Source organism: Chinchilla lanigera, unplaced genomic scaffold, assembly GCF_000276665.1.
Source record: "Chinchilla lanigera isolate Chin_1 unplaced genomic scaffold, ChiLan1.0 scaffold00029, whole genome shotgun sequence".
NCBI lineage: Eukaryota > Metazoa > Chordata > Mammalia > Rodentia > Chinchillidae > Chinchilla > Chinchilla lanigera.
In genome coordinates this window covers 6,403,073-6,423,032 of record NW_004955430.1, presented here as the reverse complement: position 1 = coordinate 6,423,032, position 19,960 = coordinate 6,403,073, and the positions used below count along the sequence as shown (strand labels likewise).

Sequence of the window (19,960 nt, the reverse complement as noted above, 5' to 3'; positions counted from 1 at the left end):
TAGTCAAAATAGCCTGGAAGACATTATGCTAAGTGAAATAAGCCTTTCATAAAAGGGCATATATGGTATGGTTCCACTTATATGAAAGGTCAAATTCATACACACAGAAAGTAGAAGGGTGGCTGCCAGAGGATTGGAAGAGGAAGAAACGAGTTACTGTTAGTGGGTACACTTTCAGTCTGGGATGATGATAAGTTCAAAAGATGGGCAGTAGTAATGGTTGCGCAACAATGTGAATGTACTTAGTGCCACTGAACTGTACACTTAAAAATGGTTAATAGGTTAGGTTTACGCATATTTTACCACAAAAAAAATTTTTTTAAAGAAGAAAAACTTTTTTAAATGTTAAGAACTTTTCAAGCTGGGCATGGTGCCGCACACCTGTAGTCCCAGCACTTGGGAAGCTGAGGCAGGGGGAGGCTGAAGCAGGAGGATCGTTGTGAGTTTGAACCCAACCTGGGCTACAAAGTGAGCTCAAGGCCAGCCTGAACTGCATAATGAGACCCTGTCTCAAAAAGAGGAAAAAGAAAACAAGAACTTTTCTTTGGCCAACTGCAGAGTTATAGCGGTAGTAATCAGAAGCTAGCAGAATGACAGCCTCACTTTCTATTCCACATTAAAGAGTACATTAGAATACACCCTCTTGAGAGGTTTCCAGTGAGGGCTAGTCATTAGGGAAAGCTAAGTGTTCATTAAAGTCAGGTATGTTCAAAAATGCTGATACTATAATTGAATTTAAAAATGAGTTTTAAACTGCAGTCTTAAAGAGTGCCTAAGTAAACAATATGGGTGAGAATACAAAGTTGTTAACTTGGAAAATTCAAGTGAAGGAGAAGAAATGAGAATCAGGAAGAGAGAAGGACAGCTGAGATGAATGACCCATTCCAACTCATTACAGACTTGACTGTTCTCTCTCAGTAATATGTTCTAAACCAGTAGCGGTGCACTTACGGCAGGCACATTGCTGCACCGGGCCGTTGGTATCACCAAAAACTAAAAGATTCACCATCGCTGTTCTAACCTTTTCCATTGTGTCCAGCACTGGTCTAGATACAGGAAGTGTAACAGTGAACAGGGTCTTTACGGAACTCATGTTTATTTTTTGAGACAGGGTCTCATTGTGTGGCCCAGGCTGGGCTCTAACCTGTGACCCTTGGCCTCCCCAGTATTTAGTATTACAGGTGTGTGCCATCATGCCTGGCTGCAGCTTACATTTTAATGTATTCTTCTACAACCATATTAAATCATTCATATAAGAACCAGTTTTACCCATTTAGGGTCTATCAATACTGTTTTCAGAGTTTTAAAAAAGTGATGGTCAACCTCATAATTCTATTAACATGAGAAATAAATGATGAAAGGTAAAGCAGTGTTTGGTCACTTACAATGCAAGCAAATGATACTTTGATTTTCTCATGTATATATGGTTATCACATAAGGGAAGCTACCAGCTTATTCAACTTAAAAAACTGGAATCCAACCAATTTTACAGTAAAAAATGCCTAGTAAGAAAAGGCCAAAAAACAAGGAAACAAAGCAGACTTCTGGTGGTTTTTTTGTTTGTTTGTTTTTGTGGCAGTACTGGGAACTGAACCCAGGGCCTTCGTGCTGAACTAAATCCCCAACCATTTTTATTCTGAGACAGGGTCGTGCTTGCCCTGGCTGGGTTCAAATTTATAATCTTCCTGCTTCAGGCTTCCATAATGCTGAGATTACAGACCTGCATCACCACTTCTAATGGTTCAAGTTGAGTATCTCTATCTGAAATGCTTGGGGACTAGAAGTGTTTCAGATCAGATTTGATTTTGGGATTCGTTTATATATAATAAAACATTCTGGAGATAGACCCAAGACTAATCACAAAATTCACTTATTCATATACACATAATAAGACATATTTAAGGAGCTACATAATACAAATACAATAATACAATAAAAGTTCATTTGTAATTAAAAGAAAAAAGTAGAATCACTCATTTAAGGAAAACAGTTCATACAGAAATCAAGGACTAAAGGGATTACATATTCAAAGTAATGACACTTCGAGCTTACCTCTAAAATCTGACTAGCTTTATGTAATGAAGGCCCATCAGCCTGGGCCACTATAACCTGACAAGGAGACTGTGACAGAACATCTGAAGAGCCAGCAGAAGTCTAAAAACGATAAAAAACAAGGGCAGTTTTTCTTTACCTCCAATTAAAATCATCAAATTTAAACATCACAAAAGCACTACCCAAAGGATACTTGATATATAGTTATGTTTGATACATACATAGTTATGGATGATATGATAACCTTCTCATGGGTATCCTGTAGCTAGTGGCAGATTTTTGTGCCATTTAAAAAACTGCATCTCTCTATAGAAGCCTAAAGGAAGTGCCTGGGACTTCAACACTCACCTAACATGGGAAAACAAGTTATAGAATACAAACAGAAACTAGTTCAAATCATAACTAAATTTAAAAATTGTGTGTGTGTGTCTTTTTGAGACAGGGTCTTACTATGCAGTTCAGGCTGGCCTTGAGCTTACTTTGTAGCCCAGGATGGTCTCTAACTTGCAACAGTCCTCCTGCCTCAGCCTCCCCAAGTGCTAAAATTACAGGCATGTGCCATCACATCTGGCAAAAATACTATATTAAAACATGGCCTTCCTACTGAACTACATCTTCAGCCCTTTTTAATTTTTTAATTAGCGTGACAGCATGCCTTTTTATATATTTTTCTTTCTTTCTTTTTGAGACACGGTCTCACTAAGTTGCTATCGCTGGGCTTGAATTTATATCCTGCTTCAGCTTCCTAGAGTGCCTGGAGTACAGTCACGTGCTACCACAACAAGCTCTAAGAGTTTTTGTTTTATTTTGTTTTTAGTAAATGAGCTTTTAAAATGACCTCTGTGATGTGAGTACCCTAGCACAGTGGTGGCAAACCTCTGGCACGCACGCTGCAGCAGACCACCTTTATCACTCAAAGTTCTACAGGTTCACCTGCACTGCTCGAACACTTGAAAAGTTGTAAGTGACATGTCTTCTGTTAAGATGTGTGAAGACATAATCAGGCAGAACATTTGATTTTCATACTCTTACCATAGATCGGTCAAGAATCTGAAGATTGTCCCATGTTATTTTATCATTTTCAGATTTTTCCCAAGAATTATTCTGTTTTTCAGAAGCTTCTTTTTCTTTCTTCTTTAAAGCAACCTGTTCATCTGTAAATAATGTCCTTTTTTAAAAAATGTACAAAAACTGTAAGAAAAGAATCATGTAAACAAATCATGACCTTCTTAAAGAGTTCAGATTCCAACACAGATTTAACAAAAATTGTTTTTTAGGGATATTAACTCAGAAAGTAGAGAAGAATTTTTAGGGATATGAAGTAAAACAATCAGAACCCAGTTTAAATACAGCACAAATGGATATAAGAACATTAGTTTTTATTACAATTATTAATATGGAACAATTTTGCAGAATAACTTAGTTTATATTACATTAATTGTGCTGATGTTCTCTTTTCCTATTCATTCATTTAGTTATTGGTAAGAGAATTAAAACCTAGACCTCTGAAGGCAGAGAACAATGGGGTCAACTTCAAGTTCAAGCACTTCCAAACTATGTGACCGTGGGCAAAATGTCATCCTGTCTGAACCTTAGTTTCTTCTGAAAAATGAGAATAATTGTGCTTAGTTTTCTATCACAAAGTAAATACATTGGTCATTATTTTCCATAATTTCTCAAAATGTTTTTAAAAACTTACATCTAACAGATACAATCAAAACTAAGCCTCAAATCATTAACAGTTCTTTAAATACAAAATTCAGAGGTACACACTTAAATTTTAAATTCCAAGACAATTAATTAATGACAGCATGACTTAAAGAGATGTCCTTCTGATACTACTATCACAAACTTAATTTCTTCATCCCTCTATTATCTTGACTTCTAATATCAATTAATTCCTTATTTCTCTGCTCATTTCTTTTTCTAAACCATCCTTCCTATCGGAGTTAGTGACTGTGTCACAGGACTTGCCAGCTGCGTGGAGGGGAGGCTGTCTCATGCTTTTAGTACTGTAAATCTGTCCTTCAGAGGTACACATGCTAAGGCACATATTTTCCAAATTGCGGTATCTAGATCTTTAATCTAACAATCAATGGGTGTTCTTAGTTATTAACAAAGTAACTGTAAAATAACTCATGACTCTAATACAAGTTCTACATTTTTTTTGTTATTAGAGTCTCAGGGTATTAAGATTTATATCTAGATGTCCCCCTGAAAGCCTCATGTTATTACAGGTGGGGCTTTTCAGAGGTGGCTGGATCTAGGGTATGTGGTACTGGGATTATATTTCCTCCTCATTATATAATCCATAAACCAACAAAAGTATAATAAAAGGTACAAAAATTACATACCTAGCTCTTTCCTCCACTGGGCTTTTTTTGCTTCCAATAAACTTCTATCGCGTTCCCTTTCACCAAGAGTAGTGAAAATGTCAGCTGGCTTCCATTCATTCCCCCTAAAGTAAAAACACAAAAAAATAACAAATCTTATCATTATATATTTCTGCATGAGTAACTGCAGAGTACTAAGTAACAAGGTTTTAAATAGTTCTAAGTCTTCAGAGTAAATATTTACATGCAAATAAAGCAAAAGCAAACTCATGTTCCCCAGATGACCCCGTAACAGTAGGTAAGTTACATACACAATGACTTTCTGCTCGTATCGTGTAGATGTCTCCCGGTTTTTATTAACAACAGATTTGTTTTCATTTGGGACAGATGAAACAGCATCAGTTTCTTTCAGTAATCCTATAGTGTTCTCTTTCTTTGGCTGATTAAGAATACTGTTTAAATGTAGTCTATCCTGACCTAGGAAGTAAAATGCATGTTTTAAAATTAATAGTAAATTACGTCTACTGCAATACCTTACCTAGGCATTCTGCTATACAGTTTAAATAGTTTTATACATTTCATAATTTAACTCACAACAATCCCTGAGGTGGCTATCAGAAAAAAAAAAGGAAGTGAGGCCCAAAGATTAAACGGCTTGTTCATAGCAACAGACATTCAATTTCTTACATCAAGAAAGAAAAAAGCAACAATGGAAAAACAAAGCTCCATTTATTCTTGTAATACAGTTTTACTAATAATATAAATTATAACACAAATCACAACCTAAGTGGGAAATAACTTACTTAATATGTTACCTTAGCCTTATTTTTCTCATTTAGCTGTGGAATCAGTGGCACTTTTTTTTATGAACTGTTGTCTCTATGCCCCCACTGTAATAGCTAAACCAAGTGGTTTTATAAAGAGCTCATACGCTGGATGAAAAGTTGTTCTAAGTCCTCCTGAATGTGCTAGCTATCTCAATGAAGAGACAGCATATCTCATATGCAAGTTATTACATGATTAGGCAAAGTGTATAGTTTTGCGTTTATTTTTGGCAGTAATGGGGATTGAACCCAAGGCCTCCAGGGGCTCTAGCACTAAGCTACATCCCCAACACCCCTATCCATTTTTTATTTTTTACTTTATTTGAGACACATATGCAATCCTCTAACTTCATCCTCTCGTAGCTGGGATTACAGGTGTGCCACAAGGCACAACTTCAAAATGTGTTTTAAAACTTTTTTGATATTATCTCTCATTATGCCCAATAAATTATTCTCTAAGTTAGCATTCTAGCCTTAAAGACAAATAAGTTCCCTCATTTTACAAAGAATAATCTAGAGTAAGAGAGGGCAAAATATTGTACTGTAAAAATCTTGGGAATGTATAGGAATTACCTGGCCCCAAACTAGCTCTGAGGCCTCTCCATGGGAAATCTTTTCGGTACTGGGAATAGAACACAAGACCTTGCGCTTGCCAGGCAGGCGCTTGTGCCACTGAGCTATAGCCCTAGCTTTCCATGGGAAATGACTTTAATGACATTTCTACTGCCCCCATACTCAGCTTCTTAGCTTAAGGCTGAAATTAGAAAGCTTTTATAACATAATACAATGTCTTAGTTTGGAAACAAAACATTTAATATTCTACTACTACTTCTGTGAATAAGTCTGTTTTACCTTCATTAAAAAACAGTACTTCTAGGTATCTTCCCAAAAGAGTTAAAAGAAATCACACTCTGCTGACATGTACATGCTCATGTTTATAGCAGTACAGTTCATACTAGCTAAGCCTTGGAAGCAGCCTACATGCCCATCGACATGTGATAGAGAAAGAGAATGAACATGGTGTTTATAGACAGTGAGCACTACTCTCCCACAAAGAAAACCTTGAGTGATCTGTAGGAAAATAGATGCACCTGGAGGCCGTAATGTTAAGCAAAGTAAGTCAGACAACAAGTTTAAATAATAGCACGTGGTTTCTCTTTATATGAGAAACCTAAAATATAAAGATCAAAATAATAGCTGCCCAGGAAATAGATCTTTTGCAAGTAGGAAGGGGACCAAGAGATGGAGGGAGGGACAAAGGGGAAAGGGGATGAATAGAGCATTAAGGTGTTATGTGCATGCTCCGGCTCCCCATGAGGAATGTGATCATTATGGGCTGCAAACGTGTCCTAAGAAGAAATAAAAATTAGAAAAGAACAGCAACAGTTACCACCAAGCCTTCGCACAAATTGAGGGATGGGAAAAGCAAATACAGGGCCCAGGAAAGCAATGTCTTTTTAGCAACTCACGTTAAATCCTCACACCTGGGCTCCCTTACTTTTCACTAGAAACACCTAAAGGGGTTTTTAAAAACCACTGTTTTTATATAATTATTTTACATATAACAAAAGCCTCCTAATTTCTAAAATAAGGGCCGGGGATATAGCTCAGCAGCACAGCACCTACCTGACAAGTGCAAGGTCCCGAGTTCGATTTCTGGCATTAAAAAAAAAGTTCTAAAATAAGTACAAGAGTTTTTTGTATTAAGATTTCTTCTGGACTCCACAGAGACCAAATTTCTTGTCTATACCATGTAAGAGTAGTACTTTGGGTATGAACCTTAAAATATGGCATATTACAACTATAAAAGTAATCTGGCATATCGTACAAAGTCTTCCACAATAATGACTTGAAAAGATTGTCACATGTTAAAGAGAATTAGATTTTAGTTCACACAAAGGCAGTTGAATTTGAAATTCTAAAGCACAGACAAGAAAACTATTCAATAAAATTTAAGAAAAGTCTTACTTGTTTCTTCCTCCTTTTCACTCTCAGTCAGGGAAATAGATCCCTTCCCTTGGTTTACAGTCATCAAAATCTGTCGTAGTTGCTCTTGTGTAAGACACACCAAACTGCTATTCACATGTTCAGCTATGATGTGCTTTTTGCAAGGCTTCTGTTTAGCTCCTAGAGATGTACCTGTGTTTCGAGTCTTCTGCATATTAGAGGCTGCAGGTGAAATCTCTCTTCGGTTGAGACAACAGTCGTCATCTGTACATGGCTTACGCAAATCCTGAGTGGGAGAGACTGCCATTCTACTTTTTTCACCTCTTGCTTGTGAAGTTTCCAAACCAACTGTCTTCTTTTGCAAAGGTTTTTCGCTCCCAATAAAAGTATCTTGTGTTGACTTTAGACTGTTTTTAGGTTGTTTTATTTTTAAGGGACATTTTGCGATCTTGGTCTTATTGCCCATCTGTTAAAACACCAGGAGCTTATTCTTTGTAACAATCCACGGAAAATCAACGATTATCTTTATTTACATAATCTGTGACAAATCAGCCCTCTAAACTTTTTTATTTTGCTATTTAAATAATAATGCCATAAGAAATTAATGCTAAACTTTGTGAATTTTCACTTGAAAGCTTAATCAACAAGTAGGAATTATTTTACTTCCAGCTAAGAATACAGATAAACTTTTTTTTCTATTTGTTACACAGCATCTCCATTCTATTCCAGCTTTGGTCATTACATGACACCATTCTCATTACACACTGTCCCTTTTCTTTACATGCATCTCTAGACCCATAGGTTACTAGCCTTTCTTTCTTCAGTATCTTAGCTTTTTGGTCATCCTCTAACAGAATTCATATGTATGTATGTATGTATGTATGTATGTATGTGTGTGTGTGTGTGTGTGTGTGTTTTCCTGGGAATTGAACCCAGGTGTCTTGCAAATGCTAGGCAAATGTTCTACCACTGAACTCCAGCCCTTGTGAAACATTTTGAGAAAGGGTCTTAGTAAATTGCTCAGGCAGGCCTTGAGCCTGCAATCCTCTTGCCTCAGCCTCCTGAGTAGCTGAGATTATAGGCATATACTACCTTGCCCAGCTGGATTTTGATGCCTTCACATTCACGTAGATCAATCTTCCCATGTTCTGCCCTTTATTTCCTCAGACTCTGCTCCTGTGTCAGTGTTGGTGAACCTATGGCATGCGTGCCTCAGGGCGCTGTTGGTTATATATTAATGAAAGTTTTAAAAGGTTCTCCATAACTGTCCTATGCTGTTGCTCTCCATGCTACTGTACCTCACTCATTCTTATAGTGACATTTTATATTGACCTCGTAATTACCCATAACTGTAATGCTCCCAGCACTGGATAATGACCACCACCCACCTCACTCTTTCCAACTCACTTCCTCCCATATCTCATTTCCAAAAGTTCTTTTAACTCTGAAAGGATCTGGAATCTGCTCATCCTACTACCTCTCTCTCGCTCTCACTTTCCTTCTGAACAATATTAAATTCCACAGTAAAACAAAAATCATCTCTTCCATTCTTTTCTCCTTTATTCTGCGCTTGTCACGCACACACAGCAAATCCCAAATCTTGCACGATCTTTTACTTCCAGATAAGTAAAATGCACCAAAAGAGGAAAACAACACACCCATGCTACCTGATTTCACTTTATACTTAAAATCAAGACCAGCAACTGGACTCTTAATGTTACTTGGAAGTCATATATTTCCCAAGTCTCTTTCTCTCTCATCCTTTAATAATAGTAATTATTCAACCTCTACCCCCAAAACCCTTATTACTTTCTCCCATCCTCAATAGATGATCTTATTTAATATTTCACTGAAAATCTTAGAGAAGTACTGTATTAAAAGAAAACTGCAGTTTTGACATCGAATCTGCACCAGCATCTATGCCCATGAAACTACTTGCCCTCCTGTTACTTGTATAAAATTGTACAACCCTCTTTCTCAAAAGAGCTCTCTAGTGATTCTTTGCTATTTCTTGAATCCTAAACTTTTCTGCTGGATCACAACTGTCTGCATACAAACACACTACTATTTTACTATCTTAAACAATTTGGGATCCCATGTTGTCTTTTCACCTCCTGTAAACCCATTTCAACCAGGCTTTCACTCACACTACCCCCCTCAAAACTGTTCAGGGTTACTAATAACTTTTACATTAAGTCTGGTAATCAATTCTCAAATCTTCATCTTACTTGAACTATAAGCTGCGTCTGCTGCAAGTGACTACCCTTTGGAACACTTGCTCTGCTTCACTTCTAGAAATCCATGATCCTGCTTCTTAGTCTTAGTCTTTGCTGGCTTCTCATCTCCCAGACCTCTTAGGGGAGCTCAGGCACAAGGCAGTACTGTTCATTTCATTTAACTGGTAATTTCATTTATTCTTTTGGCTCTAAATGTTCACTTGTGTTGACAACTCCCCAGTTTGTCTTCCAGCACTGCTCTCCTCTCACTCTAGGTTCTACCTGACTATCCAACACTTTCACTAGGTTTCTAAAAGACATTTCAAATTTAGTATGTCCAAAATTGAGGGGCCAGGGATATAGCTCAGTGGCACAAGCACCTGCCTGGCAATTGCAAGGTTCTGAGTTCGATTCCTGGTACCAAAACAAAAACAAACAAACAAAAATAAGTACATCTCCATGGAGGAGCCCCGGGTAATCATGACTATAGAGGAAAAAGAAAACAGCCTGTTGCTAGACACAGGTGCAAGTCTCTCGGTCCTTCTTTTCAGTCCTGACCTTCCAGCCGTCACATCTCAGTCAAAGGAGTCACTGGTGAGGAGGTAATGTGCTATTTTTCACAACCTTAGGCTGTAACTACTTGTTAGATCTTTCTGCATATCTCTGTCTTCCTGAGAAACCACTTTGAAGATACTACCATGTATAACAGCAGCCACTGATATTTTCCTACTATTCTGTCCATAACTCTGTAATGTTTGTATTGTTCCTATGCTATTCCATAAATGGATGTATGTTTATTACTATGTGTTTCCCACAACCACCATTGAGAATAGTTAATGATTATTCAATAGGTCACTCATGTATAGCTCTATTTATTTTCTTTAGAAACCACTTTGAAGATACCAAAGTACAGTACAGCAACCATTGATAATCTCCTACCACTTTTGTCTGTAACTCACTATTATCTATTTGTTTTCCTGAGAAACTATCTTGTAGATAACAATATGTAAAGCAACAACCAATGATAATTTTCTACCACTTTGTCTGTAATTCGGGAAGCCCCCCTATTACTATGTTATCCTTCTTTTACTCTTTAAAGTAAAATAAAAAATAATAAATAAATAAACAAAATTGAACTCATCTCCTTTTTTCCCCTACATAACTTTTTTTTTTTTGGTCTTTTTGAGACAGGGTCTCACTATGTAGTTCAGGCTTGAACTCACTTTGTAGCCCAGGCTGGTCTCAAACTCGCGACGATCCTCCTGCCTCAGCCTCCGGAGTGCTGGGATTAACGGCATGCGCCACCACGCCCAGCTAAAACATGACATTTACTGTGTGTTTGGTACTAGGAATCAAACTCCGAACACAGCGTTTACCAGACAAGCGCTCTTGCTGCTGAGCTATATGCCGGCCCCGCTACTTAACTTCTTCACCACTTCAGTTACTTTATCATCTCAGTTGCTCACATCCAAAAAAGTGCAGCTCTATCTGACTTCTTTCTCATATGCCACACCTGCTGTTGTCAAACACTATTTTGTTGCATCTTCAAAACATATCCCTTTTTACTCCCTTGCTCCAAGCTACTAACTCACTAAATCGCCACCAGGCCTTCTACCTGAAATCCTAGCTCCTCAGTCCACTTGCAGCACAGCAGCTACAGTAATTACCTTAACACTGAAGTCAGACTGTGTCACTACCTTCACAAGTCTCTTGTGGCTTTTACATCTTGGTTGGAGGCAAAGTTAAACTTCCAATGATCTAAATAGTCCTCATCGACAAATGCTTCCTCTTCCCTTTCTTCTCTTCCCCCAGTATCTCTCAGAGGTGACCTAATTTTCTCTTCAGCCACATGCTTCTTGCTCTTTGAACTCAACAAAGCCTTAGCACTAATCCATCCCTCTACCTAAACACTGTTCCTTCAGGTTCTACATGATTCATTTCCTCGCCTCCTTCCAATCTTTGTTCAAATATCAGCTGCTTAGTGAGGTTTTCCCTGACCACCCTGTTCTACCCACAGGCCTGCTTCTTTCGCACTCCTAAAGAAGGCTAAACCAGTACACTGATCATGTCCTTCCCTCTCATTTTTCCTTCATGGCACTTTTTTCCCCTTTTCAGTTCTGGCAACTAAACCCACAGCTTTCACACTGACTACATCCCCAGCAGTCTTTCCTTTTTTTACACTGAGACAGCGTCTCACTAAATCACTGAGTTGTCCAGGCTCAAATGTGCATCATTCTGCCTCAGACTTTCAGAGTACTGAGATTACAGGCATGCACTATTATGCCCAACTTTTCCTAGCACTCTTTGTATTATAGCACCTATTCTGCCTAGTGTTCACTCATCATAGCTTGCCTACCACAGGCTCTGTAGGCAGGGGTTTTTGCCTGTTTTGCTCACCCCTGTATTACCAGTACCTAGAACAAACAAATGAGATAATGAAAGAGTACTTGTGCAATAAATCTTGGCCCAGTGTGCTCAGCTGTTCTACTTATGCAATTAAATTCCTTATCTCTTGCTCTCAAATGACGTCCCTTTTCCAAAATATTCCATTTCTGCGGCCCTACTATTCTAAGCCCAGGCCAGGAACCATGAAGTCACTTTAGAACCTCCTCCTTCAGGCCTTTCTTTGCTTATCTGCAAATATTGTTTCTTCCCCCAAGTATCTTTTCCTTATCAGTTACATGATGGCAAACCTGAGTTTAGGTTTTCATCACCACAGCCAGATTACTCAGCTTGCTCATCTAGCTTCCATAATCCACTGTACATTTCTATAACCTAAAAGAATTCAATAATCATTTACTAAAATAAGTGTTGCTTTTTATGTGCTCACCACTATGGGAAAAGTGTTGGGATATAAAAATGAGTAAGAAGATATTCTTGACATCAAAGAGTGGATTAGAGGGCCGGGGATACAGCTCAGCGGCACAAGCGCCTGCTTGGCAAGCACAAGGTTCTAAGTTTGATTCCCGGTACCAAACCAAAAACAAACAATGAGTGCATTAGAAGCCATAAAAACTTCCACCTAGCTTATCCAAATTTCCCTCGTCTTTCAAGAAACCCCATAATATATAAATAACCACAGTTACCAATTAACCAATTACATCTCACCCTACGTTTCAAAACACAACCACTAGGTCTCTTTATTATCTTCCTCACCTGGTCCTGTTTATATCTGGGTTTACGTTTTTGATAATACCAGTATCTGACTGTAAAATGTATTTCTACCTTCTCATCCCTGCAGCTAGTTTAATATATGGGAACTCTCTAAGCAAAGGGTAGCAAACTCAAATACCTACCATAAACTAGACAGGATGGGAACTAGGATGAATGCAAGTGCATTCTTCCCATCTAAAGCAGATAGGCAATACACACAACCACTCTACATTACCAAAAAGGAATCTCAACCATTGCTAAGTTATCCCATATTTCAGGAGGCTCTAGACTGCCAAAGTTTACATTAGATTTTCTAATTTTTAGACAATGGCAAGTCATTCTTAATGAATTAAGCAAATTATCAGCAGAATGCACTTAAGCAGATGAGTATTACCACCTCCGTATGTTTCCAACTACTACAGCTTCTACTGATCTTACCCTTCTTTTGATTCATATGGACCTTGTCTGGGAATAGTTGAGCATTTCAGTTTTCCATTAAATTGGTTTATATCAGTGTATCTCAAACTATGAATTATGTGCATTGCTTTAATGTATCTTGAAAACTTCTCATTTCTCTTTTCCATCACTCTAGTATCAATTATGTTCAGATTATTAAATAAGAAAAAGCAACCTAGCTGAAATTACTTCCCAGGTATTTCCTGGATGAGATTAATTTTAATTGACCAAATGAGGACTTTGTACACATGTTAACTCTTTTACGTAGTTTTAATTCTATCCATATTTTTCACAACATTATAAAGACAATGTTGAACACATTTGTTTAATACTGGCATTTCACAATTTATACAGGACAAAAATCTGTCAAAAGGAATCAAAGAAAAATGATATGCTTTTTTTGTTTCTGTCTTTTTGAGACAAGGCTTTGCGTTGTAGTTTACAGGCTGGCCTTAAACTCATTTTGTAACCTAGGCTGGCCTCAACTTCACAGCAGTCCTCTTGCCTCAGCCTCCCTAGTGCTGGGGCCCAAAAGTAATGTTTTTAAATATAAAATGCACATAATATTGTACATATCCTTTAACATGTTACTGATTCTCACGTGTAAAAATATCCATGAAAAATTTTTTCTTCCTTTTTTGAGATGAGGTCTGGCTTATGGTGTTCAGGTCCGTCTTGAATTCCTGGGCTTAAGCAATCCTCTGGTTTCAACTTTCCAAGTTGCTGAGATTACAGGTGAGTATGACCACAACTGGTCAAAAATATTCTTAATGTTTTATATTTCAAATTATTTTTGAGACTATCTTAAGTATGAAAGTTTCAGAGTCCATTATTTTTATAAACTAGTCACAAGACAAAATCATTTCTATTTCCTCCATTTCTCTTCCAATAAGCATAAGAAATTAGGCTGGTAACCATCTTTACTTCATATTCATTATGAAGACTGAAAAAGAATTCAGAAGAGCTTTTGATAAAATTAGGAAAGCACTCTAACTACATGTGATAAGAATACAGTTCAGCTTGGTACCGGAGAAAAACCAAAAAAAAAAAAAAAAAAAAAAAAAAGAATACAGTTCAGCTGTTTTAAAAACACATTGTGGAAATGACAGTAATTGAACCTACAAGAAATGGGGAAAACAAAATTGTCGGCCTCATAGTCACTCAATTGTTTATCCCAGTAGAGCACCTTGGTTGAGAAAATTTATGACTAACTTACAAAAAAGAGAATTCAACATATAAATGTGGCACTGTGACACTCAAGAGGTTTGAAAAAGTAATTAAAACACAAAAGACAAGTATTACTGATTCTGTTTGTAAAGAGCAAAACACGAAGGAAAAGGATCCCTGCAACTCCCGTGAATATGGCAAAGAGAAGCTCTTTGAAAACAATTAGAAGGTTAGGTCACTACTGTGAAGTCCTAAATGCAACAGAGTGAACCCAGTTTGCTTTAACACAGTACATAAATTAAGATAAACATCTACTGAGAACACACTGATACTAAGAAGAAAAAAAACTAAGATAAAATACCCATACGTAGTAGACACAATTTTATAATGATTCTACCAAAAGTCTAAGACTAGCAACTTTATTATAGGACTGAAAGAGGATCTCCAGATGTTGAGTTGGTTAAAAAGACAATAAAATATCTTCCCAAGTGTAGCGACTACAACAAATCTGTTAAGGACATAAGCAGGAAGAAGGAACATGTGGAAGGAGAACAGAGGATGGGTAAGAAAGAAACCATCACAAGTAGCGTTTCATCTAGAAGTTTGAAAAAGGACACTGTATTTGTAATGTCTCAAATACAAGTGGTTGGGGGCTGGGGATTTAGCTCAGCGGCAAAGCGCCTGCCTGGCAAGCGCAAGGTCGTGAGTTCGGTTCCCGGTACCGGAGAAAAACCAAAAAAAAAAAAAAAAAAGACAAAAATCAAATACAAGTGGTTAGTTGGAATATTTTAATAGGGAAAGGAGAGGACATCATTTACCATCTGTGTTGTGATTAAAGGAATATGCAAGGTAATCACCAGTATACTACATGGTAGTCTCCATAGGGACTATGGTAGTCTGCATAGTTCCCCTATTTCCTCCATAGGGGCAATGTTCCAAGACTCCCAGTGGACATCTGAAACCTAAGGTGGGACCAAACTCTACTAACAAGCACTGCTGGAACTCAACAGTCAATCTCATAACTGAGATGGCTACTGAATAGGTATGAACACACTGGAATGATTCACATCCCTGGCAGGACAAAGTGCGACTTTATCACACTACTCCAAATGATACACAATTTAAAACTGGTATTATTTCTTGAATTTTCCATTTACTATTTTCAGACACCACTGGCCACAAGTACTAAAAACACAAAGCAAAACCACAGAACACAGAGACTAATGTATACATACATAGAAATAACTGAAGGTAGCTTATAGAATTTCTCTGATGTACTGAATTAACTTTCCACTTTGACTTATCCTGGAGGAAATAACAAAGCCATAAAGGGCTCAGAGTTGAAGGGAAAAATGCTACATCATCAAATTAATTCTACCCACTGACGAAGATTTTAAGATACTGCAAAGGTAAAGGACAGAGTGGCTACTGCCAGTTATGCAAAAAGATGAGAAATTCCTGCCAATATTTATTTAAAAAAAGAGAAAAATAAGGAAAAGCAAAAAAAAAAAAAAGTGTTAAAAGTGGTCATCTATTTTGTAGAAAGAGGCAGAATGGGCTCCTGAAAGAGGAAAATTACTACTAAGTTCAAGTGTCATCTTTTAAAGGAGAAAGCTACGTGCATGTAAGAATTTGTTAATCAAATTTCCTTCTTGGTGTGGGCAAATGGAATCTCAGTATGAAAAAAATCTTTTTGTTTTAAAGTCTGATTATTTTTAAAGATCTCTAGAACTGCACTGTCTAGTGCAGTAGCAATAAAATGCAGTTAAAGATTATGTGAAATTAGAAATTCAGTTCCTCGGCTACACTAGCCCATTAGCCACATTTTAAGTCATGTGGCCAACAATGATTTTACATTTTCATCTTTACAGGAAACTTTACTAGGTAGCACTGATCTAGAGAAGAGATTCTATTTGGCTTTTAGGTGGGAAAAAAATGCAACTGCGTTTCTGCGAAAGGACCAGCCTAAAAACAACTTCTCACCATTATTCCACAGCCCTAAAAAAAAACTCTGATATTTTCCAGGAATTATCTTTAAACCACCGGGAAAAAACCCATGCATTTTACATTTGAAAACACATCAGGTCAAAGTCATTTGACTTACCTTCATAGAAATGTTTGATCTATGTTCTACGAAAGAAAAAATAAATTACTAATCTGTAAACCAAAAGCAGTCAAAAAAGATTTTAATTAGTGCACTGACCTTCAAACCTGCCTCATATTCCAACTTTTATACTATAGTTCAATTACTGTATTTATTCCTACTGCATTTTTGTTTATATCAGTTATGTTCTCAAGGTAAAAAATGATACATAAGTGGGGAGTGGGATGAATACCTTGAAGGAAAGATCACCAAGTAGAGCATGTGAAAACTAATCCTAAACATGACTCTAGCAACTGTGGTCTCACGATAAATTTAACTTATTCAAACAATACCTTCTTTATACACAAAGAACATCATTACCTAAATTTCATCTACGTCATGCATTAGCCAATAATAATATTTGCTGTATGCAAATACAAAGGACAAATAAAATCATACACAAAATACAATGCAACATTAACTTTTATAAATCTGAATATTTACAATAGTAAACGCTGATGCAATCTGACTTTACTTGGCTAAAAGTAAATTTAAATTAGTTTGGGAAAACAGCTTTTTTCAAAATATCACTTAAATACCACTCTATTATAAGCAAAAAGTCTGTTAAATGGCTATAACCTTTACGTATGCATTTAAGTTAACACTTTAGAGTTCCAGAAACACAGCATACCATATGGAGAGAGTATTAGCTTGGTTTTCCCATCCAGTAATTCAGTTTCAAGCTTTAAACCATCTCTGCAATACAAAAGAAAATTGTCATCTTTGAGAAATAGCAACATTTTAAATAACCAAATATATTCATTTGGACCATGAAAGTATACCTGTTCCTTTGAATTTTTGTAAGAATCTTGTACATACTGAGGTAGTCTTAACTTAAGACATAGTTAAGGCTAAGAAGGGAGGGGACTACAGGGAGAAATTTTTTCTTAAAACTCTTCAATAATACAAGATATTGTTATTTTTAACTTGAAACCTCATTTTTGTTATTGTTAACTAATTAAGCCAGCTAGCATATCATCCTTTAAGTCATAACTAACCTGGAAAAAAAAGAATGCAGTTACCAAAACTCCTCACTTTGTATGCTGTGATACTTCATATGTGCTATGACATGATATCATACATATATCCCAGTAGGATCCTTTATATGTGCATGTCAAAAGCACAAGCATAAAGGAACAGTAGAGCTTGCCCAATAATTGTGTATTTGTTAAGGGCCTAACTAAAAAGTCTGTAAAACGAAAGTAGCAATCCATATAGTAATTCACTATCTTACAAGGAGAAAAAAAAACAAAAACAAATGTAAGTCAATACATATTAAAAGGGACAAAAATGAAGTCCAAGGGATAAAATTAAAATCCAAGCAGTCTACTTCATAGACCTAGAAAAAACAATCCTAAAACCTTATGGAGCCAGGAGAGACGGAGAATAGTCAAAGCAATCCTGAGCAACAAGAACAACGTAGGAAAAATCACTATCTCAGATTTCAAGTTCTATTTACAAAGGTATAGTGAGGGGCTGGCGATTTAGCTCAGTGGCACAGCGCCTGCCTGGCAAGCGCAAGGTCGTGAGTTTAATTCCCGATACCGGAAAAAAGCAAAAAAAGAACCAAAAAACAAAACAAAACCACAAAGGTATAGTGATAAAAACAGCATGGTACTGCACCAAAACAGACATGTGAATCAGTAGAGCATAACAGGATGCAAAAGCAATCCTAGACACAATCAGCCACCTGAACTTTGACAAAAGGGCCAACAGTATCTGCTGAAAAAAAATTAGCCTCTTTAACAAATGGTGCTGCGAAAACTGGTTATACACATGCAGAGAATAACTCTAGAAGCCTCTCACCCTACACTAATCTCAAATTAAAATGAATCAACAACCTAGATATTAAGACAGAAACAGTGAATCTGCTGGAAGATAGAATAGGTATAGTTCTTTTTTGACGGGGGAGGGGTATCTGGAATTGAACTCAGGGCCTCACCGCTTGCTAGGCAGGCACTGCACCCACTGAGCTACATCCCCCGCCCAGTACAATTCTTGAAGACATAGCCACAGACTTTCTGAATAGAACCCCAATTGCACAAGAAATAACACCAGCAATCAACAAATGGAACTATATGGAATTAAAAGGCTTCGGCTGTTTAACAACCTAGAGTGAAGAGACAACCTATAGAAAGGGGAAAAAAACTGCCAGCTACTCCTCAGAGGACTAAATAGATAAACGACTAGAATATACAAAGAACACACAAAAAATTAGACTGTCAGAATGAAAGACCCAGCCAAAACATGGGCAACTAATTTGAACGGACACTTCCCCTATGAAGTACAGATGTCCAATAAACACATGAAAATTGTTCAACATCTCTAGCCACTACAGAAATGCAAATTAAATCAACAATGAAACGCCACCTCACTTGAGAAAGTACGGCCACTATCAAAATATCAACTAATAACACAAATCCTCGTGAGGCTGTGTGCACCAACACTTTACATTGTTGGTGACAACGTAAATTAGTACAACTACTATGGAAATCATTATGGAGCTCTCAAGAAACTAAAAGTAGAAATTCCATTTGACCAGTCTATTCCTCTTCTAAGTATCTTCCCAAAAGAATTAAAGGCATCATAGTACAATGATACACGCACACTCAGGTTTATAGCACAGTTCATAATAGCTAAGCTTTGCAAGCAGCCTTTATGTCCATCAACAGATGAATGGATAAAGGAAATGGTGTTTGTACACAATGGAATACTACTCTGCCATAAAGAATAAATGAGTCATTCTTAGGAAAACAGATGTACCTTGAGACCATAATGTTAAGTGAAATACAGCATACACACAGCTTAAATATCATATGGTTTCTGCTACATTAGAAACCCAATATATAATTATTTTTTTTTTGTACTGGGAATTGAACCCATGACCTCAGGTTTGCCAGGCAAGTGCTTATGCCACTGAGCTATATTCCCAGCCCCAACCCAATATATAATTTAAAGAGCAAAATAAAAGACAGATGAAGCAAACAGGGAGGTAGACTTTGTGGGGATGGGAAAGGAATCTAGAAAGCGGAGTAGACGGGGGCGGGCAGAGAGGTAGTAAAAATGATTAAGATGCGACACGTATATGTACCGATTTCAGAAGATGAACGTAATTATTATGTCTCACAAATATACACTACTAGTAAAATAAACCACTAAATAAATCCAGCAGTCTAGGGAGAGAGGCTGGGAAATTTCTGACGAAGAATGTGACAGCTGCAGTGGTCGCTCAGGTGAGGGAAATCAAATTACTTCAATGTACTTATTAACGGTACGACGTGGGAAAGGGTAGGTTGTAAGGACTACTCTGTTGTGGCGTTATTGACATTCTGTGTTTACACTGGTGCAACGTCACCAAAACATAAAAGAAAAACAAAGACTTTTCAAAGAAACTGCAAGGTATCGATTCTGCACTCCACTTTTAAACTCTCGAGGAGGAGATTTATTTTTAAAGCCCCGCACTGCAGTGAGCAGCACTGATGTGCCGGACGACATGCGGGTTTAAGTTTGGGTCTGGTGACTTTTTATCTTCCGAAAACATGAGGCTTCCGAGAGGCGCCGCACGCCGATCGCCCGGGAGCCTCGGTCCCCGGCCCGGCCGGTGTCAAACCCGGGCGCCCCGACGTTCCGCAAGACCGCAACGCGCCCGGGCCGCAAGGAACGGCGGGC

General features: G+C 37.4%; 1 protein-coding gene across 5 annotated transcripts in view; it reads right to left on the bottom strand.

Annotated features, from left to right (window-relative positions):
- Ccdc66 (coiled-coil domain containing 66) overlaps positions 1-19,960 on the bottom strand; it is a 37,533-nt gene that overhangs the window by 17,122 nt on the left and 451 nt on the right. For 2 of the 5 annotated variants that reach the window (XM_005387396.2, XM_005387392.2), the window contains exons 2-8: positions 16,923-16,987; positions 16,253-16,278; positions 7,178-7,622; positions 4,697-4,862; positions 4,407-4,510; positions 3,085-3,206; positions 2,053-2,154 (exon numbers count right to left, since the gene is read on the bottom strand). In XM_005387396.2, the coding sequence (XP_005387453.1) occupies positions 2,053-2,154; positions 3,085-3,206; positions 4,407-4,510; positions 4,697-4,862; positions 7,178-7,622; positions 16,253-16,278; positions 16,923-16,987 (1,030 nt within the window). Of the gene's footprint in view, positions 1-2,052; positions 2,155-3,084; positions 3,207-4,406; positions 4,511-4,696; positions 4,863-7,177; positions 7,623-8,248; positions 8,377-16,252; positions 16,279-16,922; positions 16,988-19,960 lie in introns of those variants that run through there. The other 3 variants (XM_013515615.1, XM_005387397.2, XM_005387394.2) reach the window with 3 other exon arrangements.